At 44.0% G+C, this 27,941-nt stretch overlaps 1 protein-coding gene across 1 annotated transcript in view; it reads left to right on the forward strand.

Moving 5' to 3' along the window:
- The window catches only part of SLC12A9 (solute carrier family 12 member 9), a 194,250-nt gene that overhangs the window by 70,448 nt on the left and 95,861 nt on the right, over positions 1–27,941 (forward strand). Inside the window, exons 3-5 of the mRNA XM_085639354.1 lie at positions 2,543–2,677; positions 8,903–9,034; positions 24,438–24,728. Of these exons, the coding sequence (XP_085495480.1) occupies positions 2,543–2,677; positions 8,903–9,034; positions 24,438–24,728 (558 nt within the window). The remainder of the gene's footprint in view (positions 1–2,542; positions 2,678–8,902; positions 9,035–24,437; positions 24,729–27,941) is intronic.

Raw genomic sequence — 27,941 nt, forward strand, 5'->3', positions numbered from 1 at the left:
TTGAGATATACATATATAAAACATATTTAATTTTCAGAAAAACACACATTCACTGGATGATGTCATCAGTGATGTCATTTGAGATGTCATCAGTGATGTCATGAGTGATGTCACTGACCATGGCATGAGTGATGTAATGTGTGACGTCATCAGCAGTGCATTGCGGGCGCGCGAGTTATAGTTAGCTGAACTAACTATAATGGGGGAATTTCAATGGTTTTGTACAATTGAAAAGTCCAGCTAACAATAACACCTCTGAAACCTATGGTTTTTTCAGTGAATTTCTGAGGTTTTTTAAATGCTAATTCCTAACTATAACGTGCCTGAAACCTATGGTTTTTTCTGTGAATATATATATATATATATATATAATCTACTGGCGGTTGCCAGTAGATAGTTATAGTTAAGACCGTGTTTCCATAGGAAATCTCAAAATTCTATTTTCAATAACTTTGGCGCCGGTTGACGAATCCTCGCGAAATTTTCAAAACTAATGGGGCGCTCCGTTCAGCTCCTACCCTGAAAGTCTCGGGGCGATTCGTCAAGCGGGGACCGAGAAAAAAGGGGGGTCCCAAAACGCGTTTTCCCCATGCATTTTTACATAGGACCTTTAGTCGCAGCTACAGCCCGAACGGCTGAACAGAATTACTTGAAATTTGGTAGAGAGGTAGCCATAAGGTCAAGGAAGTGCCTTTCACAGGTCTGGTTTAAATCTGTTCAGTATTTCCTGAGAAAATAGCATTTAAAAGCATATATATATCTATACGCGCGCAGGGTGCGCGCGCGTAATTCTGATTGGTGGTTACATGTTAGTCAACGTTCGAATCGGTCGAAATCAGGAAGTATCGGCCGCCATTTTGTTTGTTTTCAGTGCGAGAGTGAAAAAGGAAGGTGGCGAACGTGAAAAGGGGGCAGGGTAGAGAGTTCCTGACCCCCTAGCCTTGGTCAGGGGGTCCCTGAAGGACCCCGAAGGCAACATTTTATTTAATTTTTTTTTTAAATCGCGGGGGTGCGCGCACCGTGCGCGCACCCTGAAACTCAAAAAAAATTGCGGTTTATTGTAGTTTATTGTAAAATAAATATATAAAAAAAATAATACATAAATAAATTAGCATTTAAAAAACCGTAGAAATTCACTGAAAAAACCATAGGTTTCACACACGTTATAGTTAGGAATTAGCATTTAAAAAACCTTGCAAATTCACTTAAAAAAACCATAGGTTCCACACATGTTATAGTTAGGTGGATATTTCACTCATAAAAAACCAATGAAATTCCCCCGTTATAGTTAGTTATAACTCGCGCGACCGCCACTCTATCACAAGGATGATGTCATCAGTGATGTCATGAGTGATGCCACTGACCATGTCATGAGTGATGTAATATGTGACGTCATGAGCAGTGGATTGCGGGTGCGCGAGTTATAGTTATCTGAACTAACTATAACGGGGGAATTTCATTGGTTTTTTATGAGTGAAATATCCACCTAACTATAACATGTGTGAAACCTATGGTTTTTTAAGTCAATATTTATATAATTTTCATTTACTCTTCCACCCGTACCGGAGAACCATATCTCTGGATCTTCAAATACTAGGTCCTTTTTAATGCCAAATTTAAAATGTATTCCAAAAGCACAGATAGATTATTACCTTAACCAATGGGTAGCTCACATTATACTTTAACTGCATCTGTTTACTTCAGTGGGGACAATCTGTTCATTTATAGGGTGCTATTTTCGCATGTCGGTGTATAAAAGATGCCAACAGTGAAGACCTCAAGTAGCAGGCAGTTACCTTTTTTATTTGTAACTCTGTAGATGTCCAGATGTCTCGGGCCTTTTTCTCCAACACTATTTATTTTATTGCTGGTATGCAGAGCGGTTTTCTAAGTAGCCCTTAAAGCCATCAAATGACCCAACAATGATTTACAGAATAATGTGGGTGAAGGATTAAAGGATAACCAATTTGTGGGTATTACTAAGGGGCTATGTGTCTATGATGGTGAGCTGTATAATGAAGAGCTGGAGGTGGCGAAATCTGTAAGTATTCTAGAAAGATAGCTAGATTCCACCAATGAGAGGAGTATAGAATTTACCTCAATCTCTGCAATCGTTTTGAGTTCAAGTTCTTCAAATGGTTTTTATTTTTGTGTAAATTTGACATCAATTTTTTAGGTCTTCACACTTCGTCCTGTTTATCCTGCTGAACCCCCTTTAGCCCACTTGACTCGAGCCATGACCATATGTTAATGTATGGCGCCTGGTACTTTTACAGTGGGAACCGATTTGTGGATTTTTCTGAACCTGTGGCTAGTACACTAGGCAGCTACTTGTTTAAGCCTTTTTGATGAGTAGAGGCTAAGTACCACCTGATGCGTGGTAGAAAAAAAAACAACCCCATGTAAGACACTTTATACCTATTCTTACAGGTTGGTATATGTTTTTATTCTTTTCTTTGTTTACCATGCAGTGTCCTGTCTCAGGTTCTCAGTGGTACCAGCGCAACATTCACTTTTGATTTCTTTCCTTCTCCACCTGCAGGGTTCGTTATCGGCCACGCAGGTTTCCTCCAGTCTCTGCTGATGCTGGTAGTTGCCTATATCATCATTTCTCTCACGGTCCTCTCCGTATGTGCCATCTCCACCAATGGTGCTGTGCAAGGTGGTGGAGCCTACTGTATCCTTTTAACTAGTGTACCTCCGTTAAGATATCTTCCAAGTACTTTTTTGAGGAAACTGTGAAGCTGATTTGTGTGGTCAGATTATGCCTGATAGTCCTTAAGAAAAGAATATTGCTGTAGATGAGAGGTCTCATAAAACTTCAATACCTTCAGAAAAGCTTCTAGCAAGGTGTTGAATGATGTTCCAAGGCTTGTTTGGAAGTGTCACATTAAGGATTCTGGAAGCTGCACTACATAGCAGGGTCAGTTCGTTCATCAGGTCTCGCCTACGCAGTGCGCATGCACTGCATAGGAGGAGACCTTTTGGAATCGATTCAGTTTTTGCCCTAAAAACGTGCACTCGTTGCATTGCTTTCAATGGCAATGTGTGCACGTTTGGCGATTCCCTTTGCGGGAGCGAAATTTGACACCATTTGTTTGTAATTAACTTGCAAACAGATGGTGCCCCTGGCTCGCTCCCGCAAGGGAAACGCTGTGTGTGCTCTCGGCCGCACTCCCCTCAACCCTCCCACTTTGGAAACCCGCGGCTGTTCTGTTTGTTTTTACAACGTGCGCGACACTGCAATCTTTTGTATAAGGCATTGTGTTCCCTGTCTTTTCTCCTGCTTTCCCCGTGCTTAACTTTTTATTTTTTATTTTTTTACAGCGTGTGCGACACTGCAATCTTTTGTACAAGGCACAATATATAATACAATTTGTGGGATTTTCGGTTTCTTTTTTATTTTTACCTGATGACCATATTAACCAAGGGGTGGATTGTAGTTTATAGGAATCGGGAGACAGCGCCATAGACGAGTGCCAATTGGAGGCCGCAAGGAAACACCTACATGGTCTCATCCCCTGGACACTTAGGCCCACACTGACATTCCATGTGGTGAGGGAATACCCCTGCGTGTAACATGGGAGCGTAGTCTTACTACAGCGGCACTAATCCTGTACAAAGGCTGTTGCTGCTCTCAACAGCTGAGTCGTATTTACCTCGCGAGTTGCAACAAGGACATTACATCTCATTAAACGCTACTGTTAGAAATAACTGTATGCAGAGCATTAATTAAGATTACATGCTCTTTCTGTCTTTAGCTGAAACGTTACAAAACTTTATTACCAACTTATTTTTTACCCTCCCACTTGTAAACCGCGGCTGTTCTGTTTGCTCTGTTTTTTTTTTTTTTTTCTTTTTGTAATTCAGACACTGCAATCTTTTGTATAAGGCATTCTGTTCCCCGTCTTTTCTTCTGCTTTATCCGTGCTTAATTATTTTTATAACCCAGGCTTTTTTCATGGTTTGGACATATGTAAAAAGGAATGTCTGTCTTGATAGCAACTTCGAGAAACATTGGTCTGAGCAGGAAATGACTCCCAGTTTAATTTCTAGCATGTAGAGGGTGTGCTTTTGCTGTGCAGTGAGTATCCCTAATAATGTCTCGCCCACCATATCCTTCTGTTTACATTGGATTGAGCTACAATCTATAGCGCCCACCTCTTCATATCAAAGGCTCTGTATGTGGACAGCCAGGCTCAGGGACCAGGTCTCTGGATAGGTCTCACAGGACAGGTAGGGCACGTGCGTTGCACTGTTGTAAAGCCATTCCAGAGGGCTATACAACTTTGCAGGATGCCATCTAGCAAGGGCAAGCCCAGCTGTGCAGGAAGGACCAGGATTTGGGCCTTCGTTTAACTATATATAATAATAAAAAGCCACAACGCATCTCTTCTTTCCCTCCCCTGCCTCGTGCGCTTTTGCGGACTCCAGTGCACGTGTCTGGCACCTCACAGCAGAGCAGAGGCTGATGGAGGCAAGATGTGCCCCAACCCCCGCTCCTCTGTAGCCAGCAACAGACCCCGCACCCTCCCCTCCTAGCTTTGGTAAGTATTGTATAAGGCATTGTGTTCCCCGTCTTTTCTCCTGCACAGGCCAGCACCATGTGTCCAATGGCACACAATAGCGCTGCCAATAATGATGGTCTGGCAATAAGGTATGCCCTTTCTGGCGATGCCCTCGGTGGCGGTTTAGCTTTCCTTAAATACGGCTGGGAGAACCATTTAATATATGTAAGGACATTATTAATGTATACAAGTATATATTTGAAGTGCCGTTTAGGTTTTGTTTGTAGCAACAAGCAAATGTGTTTTGCGCGGGCACCTCACTATATTAACTTCTATTTTCCGCTACGTATAATCTAAAAAATAAACGGCTGGCTCACCGTTTGTAAACTTTTTGTACTAAAAGAATTGCGTTTACAAAAGCTACTGCCTTTGCTTAAACTCGTATCCACTTTGAAATAAATTGACATTTGGTGCTTGTTTTCGCTATCCTCCTTTAGGAGATTTTTACGACCATCTTTTTATTACTTGTGGACACATGTCCCTAGTCTGCAGACTTGTTAAAACAGATGAGGCTGTGCAATGGCTCCAGGGCAGTCTCTCCTTAGTTGCACTGCAACCCCCCCCCCCCCCCCCCCCCCCACTGAGAAGATCGCCGCTTCTTCTTTCTCCCCCACCTCCCCACCCACCTCGCATTAGGCTGTTTCTAGGCAGTTGCACAAGACAACAAGCATTGGCATAGCCAATAGGCCTCACCTTTGGGACCTTATAAGTGTTTAGCCATGCAACAGTTGATGTTGTTGCACCAATTATATTGTGCTGCATAACTAAATACTTATAAGGTCCCAAAAGCGAGACCTATTGGCTATGTCAATGCTTTTTTTTTATGGTCGCAGCCATGCATCAATCGGTCACTCCCCAGTCTTTTTTTTTTTTTTTTGGATAACATTTTATTGATTTTATCAGTTGCATATACAGGATCATATTTGCATCAGCAGCAACGTAAAACACTTTTCTGAGTAACATATAATGAATTAAATTTCTTGGTTCAACACTTCCTGAAGTTCTTTCTGTCGCATTGCCAAATCCACCAACGGGGATGTACATAGGGACCTTCTGTACCCATTCCACGCTTTCCATTTCTGTTCCCACTTCCTAGGGCACCCCCGAGTTATGAAGACTTCCTTTTCAGCTACCATACATCTGTCTAATTCCTGTACCCATATTCGTATGGATGGCACCCCTGCGGCCCCCCAATGGCGTGCTGTTTCCCGCTTAACCAGGGTGAAGCCCAGCGTTACCATCTGCTGCTCTATTTCCGTGAGGTCTGTATCCTCCCATATGTTCAGTAGGCCCACCTGAGGAGTGAGGGTCAGGGTTTTCCCCAGTGCGGTTTGGAGCTTAGTTGTAGCCCCCTCCCAGATCGATCTGATCGCGGGACATTCCCATATTATATGATAGAAAGTGGCCTCCTGGTGACACCCTCGAATACATAGTGAGTCCGCCCTAGCTCCTATACGCGCCAGAACCACCCCCGTGATATAGGCCCTATGCAGAACCTTCAGTTGGATCAGTCGATATCGGAGGGTGATCGCTGCCCTCCTAGGAGACATCAAAGCCTCCCTCCAGTCTTCTTCTTCAATGGGTCCTATGTCGTGTTGCCACTTCTCTCGATGCGCCTCAAAGGTATCAGGGAGGTTGTTACAAAGCTTTTTGTATGTTAGAGATATGGCCTTCGAGTGCAATTGCCCATCTAATAGTCTGTCCTCTAGGGGTGAGGAGTCAGGGATAACTTGCGGGGTCGTGAATGCTGTTTGAAGGGCACGCCGAATCTGGAGGTAGCGAAATAGTTCACCTTGCGCCATGTGGTAAGTGGTCTTTAGTTCCTCAAAGCTAAGGACAGCTCCTTTCTTTATCAAGTCTCCGACCTTTGAGATGCCGATTAGGTCCCACTTGTCGAACCCTGGTTGAAAACATAGCAAACCAAGTCTTTGGGCCTGCCACAGTGGCGTCGCCTTCGTAAGGACGCTTGCCCACCCTAATCGAGAATTCGCTCGGCGCCAGATGTCAATTGTATGGGACATGGGGCCTATATATGCCTGCTTTTTCCCCGTGGAGTAAAGCGCTCCCAGATATCCCGCACGGCCAGTCTGGTATTTATCAAGCTCGAATGCTGGGTCGTCAGAGGTTCGATACAGCCAGTGATTAATCACCACCAACTGTGAGGCCCAATAATACAGCTTCAGGTCTGGCAAGGCTATGCCGCCGACGTGCCATCCTTTGGTGAGTTTTTTTAGCGATATTCGGGGGGCGCCTCCGTTCCATAGTAGCGAACGAACCTCACCTTCTACCGCTGTAAAATAGGTATCCGGAACCGTATTTGGGCAGTTTTGGAGGATATAGAGGAATCGTGGGAGTGCAAGCATCTTAAAAAGGGCGGCTCGACCTGCCAGGGAGAGCGGCAGTGTCCGCCAGTGTTCGACGTCGGATCTCAGTCGGGTCAGTGGGGGGGCCAGGTTGCGGCTGTAGAACAGGGCCGGATCTGCAGTAACATATACTCCCAAGTATCGAAACCCTTCCTCAGCCACCTCTAATCTGCAGCCGGGGGGAGTGGGGGCATCTGCCCATTGAGCATATACAGTGTAGATTTGGTCCAGTTAATCGCGTATCCAGAGTATTTACCAAAATTGGTGAATATATCTAGAACTGCCCTGATGGACCGATATGGGGAGGCAAGATAAAGGAGGAGATCATCTGCGTACAGTGATATCTTGTCCTCCAGATCCGGCGCCCACTTCAACCCTCTCACCATTGGTCACTCCCCAGTCTTAATTTTATCCTCCAGGTTTAATGAGGAGCAAGGTGACTAGTTTATAAATTCAGAGATTATCCTTGTTGGAGGACTAGGATCACAGTGAGTGCCCTTTCCTTCTCCATCATAGGATGGTGAGAGTAAAAATGTGGCATTTTTTAAATGTATTGTGTTCTTGCTCGTGGGGAACATGTTTCTACCATTTATCAATTCGAAGGAAATAGATGATTAGGATTACATGCATGAAACGTTTCCTTATTGGTTAAATATAAAGGGGTGAGACCAATATATTGTTTTTTATGGCTTCTTCCCTGCTGCTAAATCTTTGTTCTTTGTAATGCTTGATTACCAGGTGCTGTATTCTGCAGCTGTAATTTTCGGTATTGATGTTGGCATTGCATAAGGGTTTTACCTCGGACTTCTTCAACGAGAGCTACTTTTTAACAAATTGTTTAGATTCCCCTCCTGTATTGCACTTTGTTATTCTCCTTGGTTGCTTTAGTGTTTCTCTTCAGTTTATGATCATGTTTAAAAGTGGCAGGAAACAGAAAAGACTAGCTGGAAGGAAATGGCTTGGCATCATAAATAAGGCTACATTATTGAGCCGCGTAGGCATGGCTAGGACTGCATGCTTATTGACCTAGTCTAGATCTGCAAAGGAAAGTGACGACCTTCAATTAGAAGGTGCATACAGTGGGACATTGTCTGATTTATTACAGTGGGTGAATTCTTTATGAATCTTGCAGGTACGGATACGCATGCCCAAGCAAAGAACTAGCTGCACAGGGGCGAGGAGGGCTGGAGACTTCAAGAAAAGATGAGGCCGTAACTGCTTATTTTATTTTTGTTACCTGTGTACAGCGCCTCTGAGAAGAATCTCAGATAATTTCACCCTGAATGCAATATTCCTCTGACCTTACCATCACTTATCCCCAAATCCCTATTTATCTATGTTCAGACACCTTCTCCCACCCTTGTTGACACACTCTTTTTTCCCCCTGCTGTATTGCTTTGTATGTTGGTCTGAATCATGTTTTTGGTCAAAGTCAGACTTTCAGCTTTTTACTCATTCAATACTCTTTTATCAGCAACTTATTGAAGAAGGATGCATAGATTGAATTTATTCACCTCCGGTTTTTATAGCAATGTAATTGAAATGCAACCCAGCAGTCTGCGTAAGTGAGGCCCTGAATCATGGAGAATCATCTAAGACGTGCCTCCATCTTGTTTGAGATCCGACACTATGAATGAGATTACTGTTCCTGTTGAGCTTGATTTGCCAGGGTGTGCACTGTGTGAATCGTTAGACTGAAACAATGCTGCATAGTGCATGCATTGAGGCAATGGTGTCCATTCCCCATCTCCACTTGCTCCTTTGTCTTCACTTTAGTGAACCAGGGCCAAGTTGGGGGGTGGGGGGGGGTTCGCAAATGCACCTGCAGTAAGATCTCAAGATCCAGTTCATTCATACATCACCATGAGACTTATTTCTGTCCATCTTTTCCAGATGGCTACTATTCAGCTGCAAACATGGATTTACCTTTTATCCTTGATAGATTTTCCTTTACATCATTTTCACCATCAGTTATGATCAGTCGGACACTAGGCCCAGAGTTTGGCGGCAGCATTGGTCTGATGTTCTACCTTGCCAATGTCTTTGCCTGTGGTGTTTATGTCCTCGGTCTTGTGGAGGCCATCTTGGACGTTTTTGGGAAAGGTGAGTAGTCTGTGGAAACACTATTCAAAATGGGGTAAGTGTCAAGTCAAAAGCACAAGTATGCTTATGGATCGGTATTTTTCTGTGTATCTAATTGGTGTGTGGGTCATGAGGCTGAGGAAGCATTGAGGTGTTAAAATACTTTGAGATCAGAAATCACAACACAAAGAATTCACCTTTGCAGGCGAAAAAGCTAACATTGCTATTTCAAAGTGCAATAAATGAATAATACTGTTCCACATGCTGTCGCCCTCCAGCAGTTTTATAGCAATTTGTATAGCTCCGTACAATCCAGAGAAAGTTTTACAGCTCTCCCAGTTCAAAGCCGTGAAATATCAGAATAGAAAGATGAAATGATGTACAGGAAAGCAAAAATAACTGTTAACCTCGAGGGCAATGCAGGGACCTTCTCTGTAAAACTTGTCTTTGTGCTGTTCCTTACATATGAAATGTACTGATGTTACTGTTGTTCAACTCTGAAGTATTGCTTTTGCTTCCTTCAAATTGCTGAAAAATGTACTCCTCTCCTTCTACAGCTCGTAAGCGTTACACTTCTCCAGAAGATTCTGTTTGCCTTTTTAACATTTTGCTGCGTATCCCAGAAATGTCTTTGCGAATTGAGACTTAGCTAAATGCAAGTGTACCTGATCACTCCTATTGACACACACCGATAGCTTCGACTGCTAATTGCAATGCCATTGTGGTGAAATTGATCTATTTTGATTTTGAGTTGAATATGTTGGCCACTGTGGCGACCTCCACCCTAATAATGAGCTTCAAGTATCTAGTTTCACTATTTTGAATACTTTGTTTCGTGCATTTCACAAGGGTCTCCTGCTGGCCTTCATTTGTAAAAGGAAATGAATTGTTCTTAGGGTAACTGAGTAGGGAGACAGTACTCCGTTATCCTGCTCTCCCTCACAACTGGTTGACTCTTGCATGCTGCAGCCAGAACTGTAAAGATTCTCATTAGTTTTAATCTTTGGAACTATCCTTGCATACACAATTGTTGTTGTAGGTGTTAGTTCTTGTCACCTATAGGGGTGGGCATTGCTTCTCCAGCACTTCCCTCATTCTTAGAGGTGCTTTTCTTTTACTGTCTCCCCAGTAGAGGTCAGATTTTGTTTTTCCCTTAAATTTTTGACTGAGTTGGCAAAATGGGAAAACAATTGCTCCCTGCATGCTTATTGTTCAAGACAAACTTCAAGCAGTTTTTGGCTGACTGAACCGCACAAAGTATGTGTTGTGTTTGGGAACCTACCATTCTCTTTTAATTTTTTGCTGAAATTAATCTAAGCACACCATTAACTGACTGGATACTGCATTCGTCTTCGACTGGGGATCCTGGGGGTAGGCTTCCAAGTTTGACCTTAGTTTAGTTCTACGAGTTTCTGAATAATCCTCCTTGAGGAGAAACAGTCTAGGTTGAAGAAGGGGCCTATTCCAAAGTAGAGCGTGGGCTTCATAATTAAAAAACAAAACCGAAGCTGTCAACGTTAAATAAGAGTAATTAGGTACCGGGCGTGGTCAGTAAGTCTCAAATCAAATTGGTTATTAGCTAGGTCACCTCGCCCGCAAACAGTCCGGCCCCGGTCACCCCCTCCACATTCTGTTCAGAAAGGGGAGGAGCTTCAGATTCATGTGTTTAGGCACACCTCTGAAGAGAAAACCGTGGGAAAGTGGATTATTATTTGGTGTTTTCAAGTATCCACCTCAAAGGATAAGGCCACCGTCTGATAGAAATCACACAAGTTAAATTAATAAACCTGTGCTTAACCCCTGGTAAAGTGACACACAGCAGTACAGCTTAAATCAAAAGTTATAAAGAATTTAAGCTGTGCATACACACTAGGGAAAGGCACACAAAACGCAAAATTCCACAATCCGTTATAAAATAGAGAAAAAAGTCTGAGTGAAATAAGACCAAATGACTTACTCCAATAGTGAAAACCGTAGATATACATATTTCAGTGACAGTAGCGCCAGTAGTAGGCCCGGATCTAGGTGCGATTTGAGGCCGACTGCAATGGAGCACTGGTTGGATAAAAGTGAATTAAGCCTGGAAGTGGAAAAGTTCCTTAGTCCAAAAGCAGAAAGGGAGTTTGTCAGCTTGAGAAGAAAAATCCTCCTTGAGGGGTCTGTTGCTGAATATGTAGCCGCCACTGTGGATCTAAAGGCTGGATACTTGAAGCATCTCTAAGCAAATAATGGGGTAACCCAGTATCCCTCAGAACCTGGGCAGTAAGTTTATAAGGTAACAGTGGTTCTGTCGGGTGAAAGTATTGCTTTTCGCATTAGGCCTAGTCACACATTGTTTAAACAATATAAAACAAATATCATTATACTGAAAACAACACACAGGACAGTTCAAATTCAAAGTAAATTCTTTATATATGAATTGCGTCATTCATATATACATACATTAATATTACCCGAAAGGCCGTCAGGCAATAATGTGGTGACACGAGTGACAAAGTGAATACTAAGTGCTCGGTGACAGTGTGTGTGAAGGTGTGATATGTACAGTAGTTTAAAATCAAAGTTATTCGAAAGTGGCCAGGGAAATGCAAAAGTTCAAGCTGCGCAATGGAAGAGTTCTTTCTTTGGCGCAGATTCTATGCAAAGGTCCACGGAATAGTCGACGTTTCGACCCTAGTACTGCACTCTTGAAAGGTCAGTGCGGGTCTTCATCAGGACTTGAAAATAAGCGAGACGGCCTTGAAAAGAGAAATGGATTCTCAGAATGGACTAAATCTAAGGAGTGGGTGAGTATCCGGCATATGTCTCAGGATTCACTCCAGTGGTATATCGTGTGGATGGGACGATCAATGTGTCTGGTGGCGGTATCTATTGGTTTACGAAGCGCTGTCTAAGTTCAAGCCCTTCTGTCTCCTTAATGTGGGTTGAATAGCTTCATCAGACGAAGTTTGTTTCTTATTTGGAAAAACGAACCGCTGGCCTCTGGGTCCTGGCTCGTATGATTGAATCGGTATCTGTTGGCTTGCGAAGCGCTGTCTAAATTCTGTCTCCTTAGTGTAATCTTGTTTTCTTCAGACGAAATTTATCTTATTCGGAAGAACGAACCGCCGGCCTCTGGGTCCTGGCTCGTATGATTTAATCAGCCGGCTGATTAAATCATACGTCTCGCTTATTTTCAAGTCCTGATGAAGACCCGCACTGACCTTTCAAGAGTGCAGTACTAGGGTCGAAACGTCGACTATTCCGTGGACCTTTGCATAGAATCTGCGCCAAAGAAAGAACTCTTCCATTGCGCAGCTTGAACTTTTGCATTTCCCTGGCCACTTTCGAATAACTTTGATTTTAAACTACTGTACATATCACACCTTCACACACACTGTCACCGAGCACTTAGTATTCACTTTGTCACTCGTGTCACCACATTATTGCCTGACGGCCTTTCGGGTAATATTAATGTATGTATATATGAATGACGCAATTCATATATAAAGAATTTACTTTGAATTTGAACTGTCCTGTGTGTTGTTTTCAGTATAATGATATTTGTTTTATATTGTTTAAACAATGTGTGACTAGGCCTAATGCGAAAAGCAATACTTTCACCCGACAGAACCACTGTTACCTTATAAAGGATACTTGAAGCAGGTTGGTGCCATTGAAGCTCTGGAACTTTGGACATTTCTCAGTAAAAAGTTTCTAATTCTTAATGCAGAATGAGACCTAGTAATTTTTTTCAGAGGTGCTGGGAGCCTTGACTGGGACAAAGCTGAAATTCAATCTGATACCTGGGAACTAACAGTCTGATATGTCTTCCACGTGAAGCTATGGAGTAAAACAAATTCAAAGCTTCCAAACTTTCTTCTTGTGTCCAAACAATCATAGGAGTACATTTTTAAGGCCTCCGGCACCTCAGGGGAGGCCACTTAATGCTCAGGGTTTCGGTAGAGGATGACAGTCCAGTCCAGGTCAGTTGCCTCTGGCCAGCTGGGTATGCCCAGGAAAAAGGAACTTTTCAGCTTATTGTGTCATGTAACCACACAAATTCAACCAAATAACTATTGGAGTCACTTGTTTGTCCTTGGTACAAGAGGCAGTAGGTTCAGTCCTTCAGGGTTCCTCTCATGACAGATGGCAGGTTGAGTCCTCTTTTCTGATCATCCGCAGGCTCAATTGTTCTGAGGTGGTGCTTTGTGGCGCCACATTTATGCCTGGCATGAGCTAGTGGGTGGGGGTGACTCCTGGGCACTCCCTGTGCCATGGGATAAAAGCCCCCCGTGGCAGCCCTACCCAATGTTTTCCAGAAGTTCTTGTTTGCCCTACCGTAAATAAACCCACAGAGCCCGGCACCCTCAAAACCCAAGATGAGGGAAGATTTTTTCCTCTTGATCATTGCCTTTGTGCCCACCCAAAGGTGTGGGAAGGTTAATGAGCAGTGCCCTCTTCTGTGGTCACTCAAAACCAGTTCTGGGGGTACCTTTCCTCCTCCTAGATTTGGTGCCAGCCTGACTTTGGGGACAAAACCTGGGGCTTTCCAAGTGTTCTCTATTTTTTTGTTTGTGACAGGACAGGCCCCTTTGAAGTTACTTAAGTTCTTGAGGCCACCCCAGCTGATCTCCCTGCCAGACCATTGTCCGTACTGTGGGAGTAGCTTTCCACACTTCTCACACTTCATTCCAGATAAGGACAGCCTGGGCAGTTGCTGGAGAACTAATGTAAAAAATCATCTTACCATAGATTACATTTTTATTAAATACAAAATCTATGAATGGAGCCTGAAGCAATCACTAGTCAGAAGTTATAGATTAAACTGTATAATCTTTACTTTGACTTTTCTTATGTGCCAGCTATCGCTTGACCAGTAACAGTGTCGTTTAGGGTCTCGTCACTGGGAGTATGTCATTTCTAATGTCAAACGTGTTACACTCTTAAATATTATGAACCCTAATTTGTGGACAGCACACCGCTTAGGAGTGAATTATTGACTATTTGAAAACTGGTTATTTACCCGTCAAATGGACAATTTATTTTAATGTTCTTGAACTTTTAAAACACAAGTAATGTGCATTAAAACACTTTGCGACAAGGACTTTATCCTAGCAAACATTTGTCACATACTACAGCAACAGCCCACAGGAAATATCTGTCCAACCCAGATAACCGCCCCCCACATAAAGTTCTGCCCTTTGACCTCCATTAATCGCATTCAAGGTGGCCTGTTTGGAGGATCCATAATCCGAGAGAGCATCCCCCACTGTAATTTTGGCAGCTCTTCGGGCCACTTTAATCTGCTTCTCACCAGCCAAAGCTCATTCCAATAGGACTTTTGTCTAGTTAATCACCTCAGGTGCCCTAGAAACCACCCAGTGTATAGCAGTCGTATGTCTCGCTAGCACAGCTCCCAATGTCGTCACTCGAAATTTCATTGTACTATGTTTTTGTTTTGGCATTATGCCATGTAGACACGGTTCTGTTGACATTACCGTAACTGTGGGGTTCGACATTACCGTAACTGTGGGGTTCACCATATGCTGTATCACCTCTCCTCAAAAACCCACAATCCTCGGCAGCCCCATCTCATGTGCAGAAGTTTGCCACGGGTTGTCTACATATGCCACAATACAGAGGTCCCATAAGGATAAATCATAGCAATTTTCCTTAGTGTCCTGTGCAGGAAATGAAACGGTATAATTTTAAACATTGCTTCTGGAGAGATCTGTTTAACTTGTTCATATGCTTTTTTTCAAGTCTGCCACCGTCAACTCAGCTGGGAGATCTGCACACCAGCGTTCTTTTACCCCATCTGTCCTTCCACCTCTCTGTCACTGGTGCAATGTACAAGTGCATTAATAATTTTCTGCACCCAGCTAAATCCAGCAGTCGCTGCATGACAGCATGTTCCGGGGACTCTTAGTAAAAGAGCTCCAGATCATTTGCTCAGTGTCTGGTCACCCTGTATGCTGCAGAAACTGTGCCGACCTCACTCCAAACTGTTCTGCTCTTGCATGAATAACATAGCTCTATTATTTATAAACTACTTGTTCACAGTCACCCTCACGCCGTCTAATAAAGGACATATCTTTTAGTATATTCTGAAACCGATGCACTGAACATAGGGGCATGTCAAACGCTAAGGGAGACCATAATATGTTTCTCACCTCCCTATGCCAAATTTCTGCCATTTGTTGAATCTGGTAGGGAAGTTCACGAAGAACCCCCTGTCCCGTCATGAAAAGTTCCAGAAAGGTGCTGATTTTTTAAAATGTACTCTCTCCCTCCATTCTCTCCCAGTTAGTGCCATTGTCAAACCATTTAACCATGTGTTGTAACGGCATAGTATAAGTGTGTGTCAGGGAATCCCAACTCCGCTGCCAACCATGTGAGAGTTGAGCAATTTTAGACAACTTCTCTTCCCAGCGGACACCAAAATGTACATAATCTTGTCCAGCCTGAGAGACCTCGCAGCTGGGAAAGGGCACATAACGTTTTGGAACACATTCTAGCAGCGATGTAAAATAAAGCCTTCTTGGCCAGAGAGATACAGCCCATTATAGAAAAGGGGATTGATTTTCCAAAAGTCTGCAGAGCTACATAATCCCTCTAACAGCTTGCCAACATTGAGGTCCTGTTGTGACACTGGAACCTGTGTTACCCAAATCACCAAGTATCTTACCTTCTCCCTTTCCCACTTTCACCCAAGATTCGAGGGGATGTCTATGCCAGGAAGCCCCAGTCTACAAAAGGGGTGACATTCTTGACTCGCGTCCATTTGTATGTAATCCCAAGATCAGGGCAAATCCCGCCCTTATCTGTCAATTGAGCACAGAACCCACAGGGTCTCTCAAATACACTAGGGCTCTGTCCGCATATAGCTATACAATGAGCCGTGTCTCCAAGTCTGATTCCCCATGGAAGAAGCCCCATTGTTTAGTCTTTAGGCCAGCTTTTAACAAACAAACATAATTGGGGCAGGTTGTATCCCCGCGTGGTTCCCCTTCCTAACTGCCTGGATTCTGATACTCTCTCACCCCTATGCACCCTGGATGTATAAAATATTTACACCAAGTTAATGTGATTTGGGCCAAAGCCCATGCGTCGCAGGACCCCCCTCCTATTGCCAAATCACTATCAAAAGCGTTCTCGAAATCTAATGATGCAAGGACGCGATTATCCCCTAGAGTGAATGCACATCTCAATCTTCTGATGTTAAGCTTCTTGCTTCTCTCGTGTACCAGAGTGGTATACGCTTGCTGGCTCATCTGGGTGTTAATGTAACTAACAGTGAGTGGAGTGAGGAAAAAATGGTTTCAGGTTTGTGAATTATTTTTTAATTTCTAGGTCTTTACTGCATCCCAGCACATAACATAACCTAATGTGTGCTCTGTGAACATGGGAGTAATAGGCGTATGTCTAATCTAACGGGTGTTGGTGTCTCCAATCTCCAGCTAGTGCAGGTTAGCTATTACTCTCCTTAATACTAACTGCCAGTCTAATATGCAATTAAAGTTGTCTGCCCATATGATTCTTGTTCATGTACAGAGCTATTAGTTTGATCACTTCTAGGAAGTATAGGTTGTCATACATTAGGTGTGTAGGTGTTTACCAGGCAGACATTGAATCCAACAAAGAGGCACAGTAGAATCACACTTCTACACATAGAGTCTGATATCACTATGTACTTCATCAAATGAACCTTAGCCGCAATCCATGTCACCACCCTTCTTGCATTAATAAAATTTGTGGCTCCAAACATTTGACCCAACTATTGCTACCCCAGTTTAGCTACTTCAGCTTTAAGCATATGGTTCTCCTGCAGCACTGCAATCTAAACTTTGTCAACAAAGAAAGAAATATAACCTATAGTTTTTAGGTTATCTATTAGGCCCCCTAACATTTCAAGTTATCAGAGTCCTATGCATTCTGTCTGAAAATTTGTAAAAAAGGGCCACACCCAAAGTGAGCTTCAAGCGACTGCAGATATCTGTCTTCTGAGCCCTGCAGCATCGTAACCTATCTAGGACCATCCCAAACAGTCTAGTTGCAGACTTCAATGCAAATACACCACATTTCCCTCTATTCAAGAAGTGATTAACCCACCCTCACTCATCCCGGGGTCAGACATTAAAACCTCACCAACTAGCGGTCTTCCCAGGTGTGTCACTCAGTCGTCTTATTGTATAGAGCGAAGGTGCACCAACCCACCCCAATTCTATAAACTAATACCAAATTCCTTGCCTTAACGTAACGCTTCAGAAACACTGTGGGCAGTGATAGACCAACTAAGAAACGACCCAGTATAGTGGGCCCGCCATGGGTTGGAGTCAACCAGCTCTGATGACCTAAGGAAGGGTGCAGTGTGGCTCACAATTCAACCTCTACTCATGGGGGGGGGGGGGGTAAAAAAAAATATTTTTCGTTGCTCATCCCAACTACAGTTGTACAGCACAAAGAACACGGTGTTAGTTAAATCCCCTCTTCGCTCCAGCATGTCCAGAGCAAGCGAGTACACCCACATATACAAATCCAAACTTTACAGTACCATTTCCTTCAGCAAAAATTGGACATTGACGGTGGGAATCCAGCTATGTTATGCAGTCTCTGAGGTGATAGATCTATGTTCCCTTTTCCATCGAGGATTCAGGACGATCAGTAGGAGTTCCAGGCACCTCAGAGGAGGACTCTTCATCCCTCCCCATCGTGCAATGCTCTTGAATCGAGGAGTCCGTCGTGCCCTATCTAGGTGTGCATCTATTTCTTCCACTAACCAAGGGAGAGTTTTCATGTCTGGAGCAAAAACCTCTTGCAGGCCGCAATCCCGCTTTGACCCATAGTTTGAGCCAAGCTCACACTTTTCTGGGTTGTTTGAAAAAGTGACTGTTACCGTGGGCTATAGATAACTTTCAGGCACTCTGGGAAAAGCAACAAATGTTGGAGGTCCAAGGCTTTAAGTTTTAGTTTCACTCCATTTAGGTATTCTTTGTACTTGCTCTTTCACAGTATAATCTGGGTAAATTGCAATCGTGTAGTTCTTAAAGGTGGGTTGCACTGCCACCCTGGAAACTTTGAGGATACAGTTTCTATTTTTGTGGCTGAGTACCTAGGCTATCTGGGTCCTAGGAAGAAGTCCTCTCAACCATCTGGACCCTCTAAGCAACTTTGCTCAGATCACAGTGCAGCAGGTTTCTATTTTTCCCTGTAAGGCCGATGGCAAGCCATGAATCGCCACTAGGGGTTCCTTCCAAGAGGGCTATCCCATCTGTGTGCTTCCTCCCAAGTGCATGATCCTCAGCGGATGGGGTTGCAGGGTTGTGTATTGTGCAATGGTGTTGCACTTCTGCGCTTTGGAGGCCTTGTCTTCAACCATATTGCATCTGGATCTCACCTGCACTCCCAGAAGTGTAACCAAGGTAGTTGCTGGTAGTGTGCTAAGACCATCGCAGTCTAGTCTACACTATCACATCGCCAGCCAATGCTTATCGCCAGTGTCATCCGACTGCAGCACATTTGATATGATTCTCCAGTTTTCCACTCTTATTAGTCTCATGTTATGTCAGCCAGAAGAGCACTGAGCAGCTTCAGCTGGTAACGGGAAGCTTCAGTTATTTTCTTTTTTCCTTAACCTCTAAGAGTGAACAATTACAGTTCGTGTCAGCTTTTTTTAGTGCATTTTATATTAATTCAGCGCTGCGTTATTATCCAGTGGCCCATTAGCAAAAACCACTGCACCCCTTCTGAGTGTTTTGTTCCAGGCGGGGTGGGGATGAAACCAGGTCACTCCCCTTGGGGCCCTCGGGGGGGGGGCGGGGGGTATTGTGGGGGGGAGAGATGGCCTCAAGTAATGTCTGTGCGAGAAGCCGCTCTTCACCCCACCAAGAGCCCTCCCAGTTAGTCCTTTCCAACCACAAGATGGCTGCCTGCGTCTTCATTAATCACCAAACTTTTTCTAAGTTTCCAAGCAGCGGCGTCCCTTCCAGTACTCCGGTACCAGACTTCACAAAGAGGATTTATAAGTTCTAGCTTTATTTGACCAGTCTTAGCACAGGATATTTACTTGGGTGGATGGAACACACTAGCTCTGTGTCTAGTCTGCCATCATGTAAGGCCATGCCCCACAATGGTGGTGGTGCGTGTTTGTTTTGTTTATTTGACCGGTCTGTGCAGCGGGATTCAAGCGGTGTTGTCAATCCACATATGGTAGGCCTGAAGTCGTTTTTTCTCTGCTACTTTGATGCATGGTGAAGTAGGTGCTGCAGTCCACAAGTGGCATTTAACTTTAATGACAGGGGTGTATTTCTGCATCATATACTAGGGCCCTAAACAAAAGTTAAATGTGTCAGTCGGGTTGTAAGCCAATTAAGACATGCTTTCGGGGCCAGAGCACATACGTTGGGAACTGTATAGCAATGTTCCAGTGTAGAATTCAAGATTAACTATGCACGCCAAAAAAGGAAAAACAAAAAACAAAACTAGGGTTGACCAGCCAAAACGATGTCACTTTGCACCAAAAACATTTCATATACTTAAAACCGCGCAAAAAAATTAATTACAAAACTAAAAGTTGCTGTCCTTTTTTTAACAAACAAAAGAATGACCTAAAGCAGCATCAATATCCAATGATGCTCCTTGTCCTAATAGTTGTTTTGCAGAGCAACGATTGTAAAGATTGTAAATGTTATGTTTCACAAATGGTGGACGCAGATGTCTCCATTGAGGGAAGAACAGAATGAAGTAAAGTAAACATGACATATGTACATGTACATTTACATTTAACCTAAATATTCGACACACATTATGTGCCCGAATTCTTGAAGACTGGGTTGGAATAACCCAAAAAGGGGTCATGCTCTGCCTAGCATGCAGTACCTCATTTCGAAGTCTTGTTTTAGGTAGCTTTAGTATATTTGTAAATGAGTTTCTTATGGAAATGGGAGACCTAACCTCAAAGTGGATCATCCATACTGGTTGACTGAGAAAAATAAGTTGACTGATGTACCAGTTCCTTCGAAACTGAAAGAGAAACTGTTCTAGAGAATTTGTGTGATGAAATAGTTCCGCAAGTTTGTCCACTAATTTTTAGGCTGTAACATCCTTGCTATTACCCCCCCCCCCCCTCCCCCCCCCTGATCATACTTTAAAGGAATATGATAATTTTTTGTGATTTGAGGGTACTTGTAGGGAAAACTAAACAAGTTTTAGCCAACAAAGTCCAAGAGGTCATCCCCAATTCTAATGTTCTAGCCTCCAGCGTTGAGCAGGAAGGACGCTTTAGGACCTTCTTATGATTGGATTCCTCCCAGTTAACCAATCTATGAATTACCTTCGCTGGTAAATGCTTTCAAAAGCGGTTCTCTCAAAAGCCCCACCTTTCGAGTTTCAAATCTCAAAAGGAAATTCGGTGAAGCAAATGTTGCTGTCGTCACTGCGACCAGATGGGCATTCTGTTTCAGATTGAGATTAAAAGCGCCAGATATTTATACGGGGACACCCGTTCTAATTTTGTCCCACTTAGCTACCAATTGTAATTATTTATATGTGCAGTAAGTACTAGTGTTTTCTGTTTTGATTCAATGTAAACCATAAGCTTATTAGTCCTACAGTACATTTCAAGCAGATTGAGATTGCTTTGTGGGCCGACTAGAGAAACATGCTTTGTTCCAACCTTGGGAGAAAATGAGCTGGTATGGGTCTGAGCCACAGGCACATAATTAGCAGCAGTTATCGCCTGCAAGTGAGGGTAATAAGGCCACTAGCGCATCCTTCACTCGCACCCAAAATAGAGAGCTCTGTGAGCTCCCTTCCTGTGGTAGTTCTGCCTCTTGTACCTGAGCTTCTGGCACACAGATGGCTATTGGAACACCTCCCTCCTTCGGGTGAAGTAATGCTCAGTCAGCCAGAGAAAAGTACAAAACTTCTATTTACAGTTTCCTCGAGATGTTGATTATTTCCATTAGAGTCCTTGTTCTACCCCTCAAGTCACCTTGCCTAACCTAAAGGCTCCTTACCACAAGACGTGTAATTTGCAGTAGACACAGGTTTTTCCTCTTCGTGCTCTTCATGTCACAACTAAAGACCTCATTACTTCGCCAATGGCTTCTCCAGAAGCAGGTCTTGAAGGCGCCTTCCTTCTGCACTAGCAAAATCTTTACTGGGCAAGGAACCGTGTTTGATCAAACAGTCTGTGTTAGTTGGGTGAGTTCTACCTCTGAGCCAAGAGAGGAGCCAGTCTCTTTCACTATGATATCATGCACATCTATTGTGGGACTGGCCCCTCATGCCGTATCCCTCCCGTTGTATCCTATCTGGAGGGAGAGAAAGGACGAAAAGACTAATGTGTAGCATACTTCATTATGTTCCAGACAAGAGGAAGAACGGTTGCATACCATTACTGACAGTCTTACAAAATTAGTCATTTTGTAAATAGACCTTGTCACAACACACAACTCCTCAATGTGTAGAGTTTGCCTTTGTGCTAGGACAGGTAAAGAAGTCCTTGAGAGATGTTCTCTTTGTCAGGGGAAGTTCTTTGTGCATTTCTGATCTTTGCCGTTCTTCACAGGACTTTTCACAACATAGAAAGATCTGTACTTCGATTATCTGGTAGCTCCGTTTTCGCCTTGCCTATCCTGTCCTGGTTTCGATAACTGCCATTTCGTTCATGTCACCCGGTTGCTAATGTGCTGGCCCATTTCTGTTGGTTCACTACCCCTCGCTTCCACTGCTGAGCTTCAGAGCCTGGTTTATGAAAAGTTAGGTTTAAAGTCTCTGAGGAGCACAACATTAGCATCCATAGAAATACTTCAGCAGTGTACAATACAAGCTGCACTAATGGGAAGAAAGTCAGCCAGGAAGCAGTAGGAGAGCAGGTGGTGTAGATTGTGCCTCGTGGTCTTAGAAGGAAAACTAAATCCACTGAGAACTTTCTTGCAGGACATCTTTCTTATCGCTAATTTGGCTGTTGTTTCTGAATACTTTGTCCATCAGCAGTTGGGGTTTGCTGGACAAGCCCAGAGACACTGTGTGGCGTCACCATTGTAACCATTGTTGTCTACCACATGCTCTTCTGTATCCATGGGTGTATGTGTCTTTGCAAATCTGTGCCAGTGTGTATGTGCCCTCGTGTATGTTGGTGAACAGTTGTGCGTTTGTATGTTTGTGATCTGCGTGAATTTAGAGGAGTGTATCCTTACCAGTGTGAAAGTGTGCACTACTGTGTGTCTTTGACAGTCTATACATCTGTTTCAGTTTCCCTGTATCCGCTTGTCTGTTGCATCTTTATCCATGTATACCTGTGCCTGTTTTTGCCAGTATTTGCCTGTATGCATCTGTGCCAGTGTGTGCGTATTTGTGTCTAGATAGGTATGCTTCGGTGATCTCTAAAATGAGACATTGTTTAGTAGCGAATGGATGATATAATGTATCCACGAATCCATCTGGTCTATGCACTATATTGTGGGGCCTTGGTGTGAGCTGCTAGATGTATATTTGAATTGGGTAAACATGTTACCTGCTTAAAACAGAGGGGCCATTGTATTTACTGAGCAACACTGATGATTGGGACAGAAGGGAGCGTTTGTATAGAAGAATAATGATACAAGATGTGGTTATTTCCTTATTAGAAAAAGAAGATATTAGCCCATCTCTACAGGTTCAACATTCACTAAATCTGTGCCCAGAGGGCATTCTTTTTATCACACAATAGCTGTCTCAATCTTTCTCAGTTATTTGATTTTTGGGCTTCTCAGTGTATTATTATTCTTTTTGGTCTAGAGAGAGGTAACGGGTTTCTGTCTTTGGAAGGCTGGACCGTAAAGTTTTAGGAGACAGCCTGGTTGTGCCAATAGTTAGTTGTTCATATGAACAAGTAACCTAGTGCCACAATGGAGAATCCTTCCTTGCTGAGCATTTATACATTTGTCATAGTCCTTGTTCTTTAATGGGTATTTAGGAAAATATCAAAACAGGCTCTGGATGGCCAGCCAGGAGAACTGTGCTGAGCAGAAGAGGCCAGATAGTTGAACAGCAAGACACATTGGCATAAGCTGAGCCTCATGTTAGAAGTTTCTTGATTTTTGTTTTTCAAAAATGGGGCAAAGCACCCCTGAAACTCTTCCGGGAGATATGGAGGCCTCCAGGCATCAGTCTACTGATTGTGCCCATGAGGATGATCTAGTGCAAAATATTAGAAGTGTTTCTTGATATATTGCTGTAAACCACATCCATAGGCTCTAGGGCTGCTGTTTTGGATCTGAGCAGATGATGCATCCCTGATGGTGTTTGTTGCCTTCTGATATTTGTAGTTCTGCATTTATGATGGGAAAGCAAAATTACAAGCGCCTGAAGAGACAACTAGTAATGAGTGAACGATTTACACCTAGAATGTGACAACCGCCAGTGTAGGTAGTAGCCGTGGATGTCAAACCTCACAATTTTTTTGCATGCACTCCGGTATTCCAGCCTAGCTGATGTGCCTTGCAAAAAAATATTTAAAACAAATATTTGATTTGTCAGATAAAGTTTCAGCACTTTGAGGCATTCATGCACCCTCGGAAGGTGAATCTTTGATTGCTTGAGACTTGCATAATTGTGGGACTATGTATTTAGTCCACAAATCAGATTTGAGTTGTTGGGCAGTAAACCGTTACTTGGAAGGTTATTTTTTCGTGTATGCAAAGCCTCAGGGAGAGTGTGTAAATTATCCACACTAGGATACCTTTCAGGTATATGCCTACAAATTTCTAATGAAATCTGATCAGCCATAAATGAAGTCACTTACACCACCTTGGCAGTGCAACCTAACCGGTCAATAGAGGAGACTGCCTCCACTGCCCTTGCTGAGGATCGCCCGCCCTCTTTATACATGTCTCCCTGCCTGATGCGGATTCCTAAGCCTTAAGAGTAATCGCAGCTTCGATGGTTGCTCTGAAGTCTAAAGATTTTGCCAAGTGGGCGCCTTGTTTGTTACTGCAGCTGGGCAACTTTTTTGGTGTTTTGTTTAAAAAGAAATCAATGCCCCTGACACACAGGGCCTTTTCTCCCTGTGTACTGGGGCTGTTTATTGATTTCCCTGCATGGGACCGTCCTGGGCAAGTGAACGGACTAGGGCAGTACAACCGTCACTGTGACCTAGCAGCTGTGTGAATGGTGGGCCATCAGGTTCCCAACTGCAAAGCCAGTGAGGCTCTGCTGTCAAAAACCCTGCTGCTCCCCCACTTCTAATTGGGGGGTGGAAGGGGTCAGCGAGTTTGGTGGATGGTGGATTGGCATCTGCCAAATTATAAATGACCTACCTAGTCCTCGAGTCCCTAGCCTTAGAATGGAGAACTGTTAAACCTTGAACAAGATTCACCTTGCTTCAGCTCATCTACTTTTGTTTGGTCATGCAGTTCTGTCTTCCTTCCTTTCTCTCCCCCCACATGGGGCTCTGCAGGTGGCGCGTCATCCGGAGAGCTCCACGTCCTTCCCGAGAGCTACTTCTTCAATTTCTTATATGGCACTGTCATCCTCTTCGTCTGCCTGCTGGTGTGCCTGGTGGGAGCAGAGATCTACTCCAAGGCCTCCTTCTTCATCTTCCTGCTGGTCAACTTGGTGCTGGTCACCATTTTCATTAGCTTTGTCGCTGTGGGACAGCGTAGCGTGCAGATTGTTCACAGTGGCAACCAAACCTACAACACCAGCTACACCGGTTTCAACATATCCACATTTCGGGAAAACCAGTACGGTAAGACCTTGAAAGTGTGGAGTGTCTTATGTCCAATACATACCTTAATATTTAAATGCCCAAATATGGGAATGCCCACTCAAAACAAGGTGAAGTGTCTTTTCTGCATGCTTGTCCGCATTTTCTCCCTCTGAGAGCTTGTTATTCTGCTAAATGCAATTTGTTGATTTCAAAAGTTGTTTTACTGAACCTTTAATTTTACATGCATACTTAATAATTTAGTTTTAATGACCCAGGATTCTTAGCGGGTTTTCACAACACAGACAACATTAACCCCTACACAGCCATTTTAATGGCGCTTTCCCAGAATACTGAGCTAGATTTGTGGTTTGTGAATTGTTTTTAGTATTTTGCATAGTAGCAAAAAGAATAATCAAATGATTGATGAATAATTGCCAAACCCTCATGAATTAAAAAGGTGTTGAAACTTTGTGTCCCAGCTTGCGTAGCATTGTGGGAAATGTTTTGCAAATGGAAGTGGTGCTCGTGTCCCTAATGTAGATCTCTAAATAAGTCAGTTTTCTGATAGTTGAAACTTTGACAAGTTAACCTAAAAAGGTAGGTAAGCCCAAGTCTGAAAAGCACGTAAGCACATGTATGCAGTAGCAGTCATGTCTTCTAGATGCTGCATCTAGAATCCAAGTACTGATTTGATGCAGAGTGAGGAAAAAAGTGCAAAGATATTTAAGAATTAAAATGAAAAACTGTGGCTCGAGGGTGACTCCTGTAAGCAATATTCAGTTCTAGACTGGAAAGGTTTTATCAGAGGCACGTTGCTATGAGCTTCCTTAGCAATGTTTGTAAAGAACGGTCATTGTCACAGAAATGGCTGTTGGGTGAGGTTACTTTCCATGCTGACTGGTAAACATTGCCACATTAAAGTGAGTTCCATGACGTGTGCATCTTCCTTGTCCCACACATTGAAATTCCCCTACAGCCTCCTATAGTTTACCAAGTGGGGATTCTCCGAGCTGAAGGTTGTTGCTCAAATGATGGATGACCGCTCACAAAAAGGTAACAGCGGTTGTATAGTGAGGAAATAAATTGTGAGTACCCGTTAAACTATCACAGTGGCTTTTATAGATACCCAGGGTTCGAGGCATATGAGCTGCAGATCACACACTAAGGATAAGATCGCCATCTGGTGTTGGGCTCGGATGATTGCAGGTTGTTGTTGTCTTCGGAAGAAGTCTTTGGTCACGAGATAGGTGACTCCTCCTCTGGACAACAGTGCGCATGGGCATCCACTCCATCCTCAGATTGTTTTTTTCCCCCATTGGGATCGGATTAACTTTTTTCCGCTCCAGCAGAAAACTTCTAGGAATCACAACAACTCTCAAAAATGTATAACTCGATGTCGAAATCCCATCGGACCAGATCCAGACGCGGCTGATGGAAAGGACACCCTTTAAAAAATGCCCCCAATGTGGAGCAAAGTTCCCCCACAGTGATCACCACGAGGTCTGTAATTTGTGCCTCTCACCAGACCACAACGAATCCAGCTGTCCAGCCTGCGCCGCATTCCGTTCGAAGAAAACTATCCGGGACCGAAGAGCTCGACGCCATATCATGGCCAAACCGGTTCCGGAACCAGAAGATATCTTTGCACAGGATGTCCCTGACGACGATTCCGAAGACCTCCAGATCGTGTCCGAGGCTGACTATTCTGATCCGGGGCAGCCTGTGAGTACCAGCTCCCCAACCCCACCAAAAAGACATTGGTCAAGACTCTGCCAGCTGGGCCCAGTCGCGATCCAAGATCATCTTCAGAAGCCCCGCCCCCGGTTCCGAAGAAAACTAAGCCTGCAGGTGGCTCGGGCTTGAGCAAACCTCATATTATTGTGCCTACAATACCTTTGGCACCGAAGCAGGCTCCGAGGCCGAAATCTCCATCGGCACCGAAAGGTTCGTCAGCACCGAAAACTCCATCGGACACGAAAAGTTCTTCGGCACCAAAGACATCCTCGGTGCCGAAAAAAGTCCACAAAGAACCTGCCGATCTCACAAAATCCAGATCGGAACCCAAAAAGTCGGCGCCAAAGCCACTTTCGGACACTGAGGAACTTTTTCGGCCAGATCCAACGCAAAAAAGGATTTACATCAATCCTAAAACCGGACATGTCACAGCGGTGCCATACAAGAAAAGGACAAAAATAACAATTGATGGACAGAATGCAGAACAATGTCATACATTCACCCCAGTACAGAGATCTGGGCCTAAATCCATCGTTTTTTTGCTCACCATGCCATTCCAGTTTGAACCCAGCCATATGCAAATCAGTCTTGACCCTGTGCCCCATGGGAACAGTCCAGCCCGAACTGCCAAGCCAGGTCCTCCCTGGACTGGAAACAAGCATCCTAGGACCGGTTTCGGGCTTTCAGCCCTCATCAGCCAGGATAGCCTGATTCCAGTGGCATGGAGAGCAATGGACTCACGTCTGAGCATACCCTTCCCACTCGGGGTGACAAATGCAAAAATAACAATTGATGGACAGAATGCAGAACAATGTCATACATTCACCCCAGTACAGAGATCTGGGCCTAAATCCATCGTTTTTTTGCTCACCATGCCATTCCAGTTTGAACCCAGCCATATGCAAATCAGTCTTGACCCTGTGCCCCATGGGAACAGTCCAGCCCGAACTGCCAAGCCAGGTCCTCCCTGGACTGGAAACAAGCATCCTAGGACCGGTTTCGGGCTTTCAGCCCTCATCAGCCAGGATAGCCTGATTCCAGTGGCATGGAGAGCAAGGGACTCACGTCTGAGCATACCCTTCCCACTCGGGGTGACAAATGCAAAAATAACAATTGATGGACAGAATGCAGAACAATGTCATACATTCACCCCAGTACAGAGATCTGGGCCTAAATCCATCGTTTTTTTGCTCACCATGCCATGCCATACCAGTTTGAACCCAGCCATATGCAAATCAGTCTTGACCCTGTGCCCCATGGGAACAGTCCAGCCCGAACTGCCAAGCCAGGTCCTCCCTGGACTGGAAACAAGCATCCTAGGACCGGTTTCGGGCTTTCAGCCCTCATCAGCCAGGATAGCCTGATTCCAGTGGCATGGAGAGCAAGGGACTCACGTCTGAGCATACCCTTCCCACTCGGGGTGACAAATGCAAAAACAACAATTGATGGACAGAATGCAGAACAATGTCATACATTCACCCCAGTACAGAGATCTGGGCCTAAATCCATCGTTTTTTT

The sequence above is a fragment of the Triturus cristatus genome, chromosome 12, assembly GCF_964204655.1.
Source record: "Triturus cristatus chromosome 12, aTriCri1.1, whole genome shotgun sequence".
NCBI classification, from domain to species: domain Eukaryota; kingdom Metazoa; phylum Chordata; class Amphibia; order Caudata; family Salamandridae; genus Triturus; species Triturus cristatus.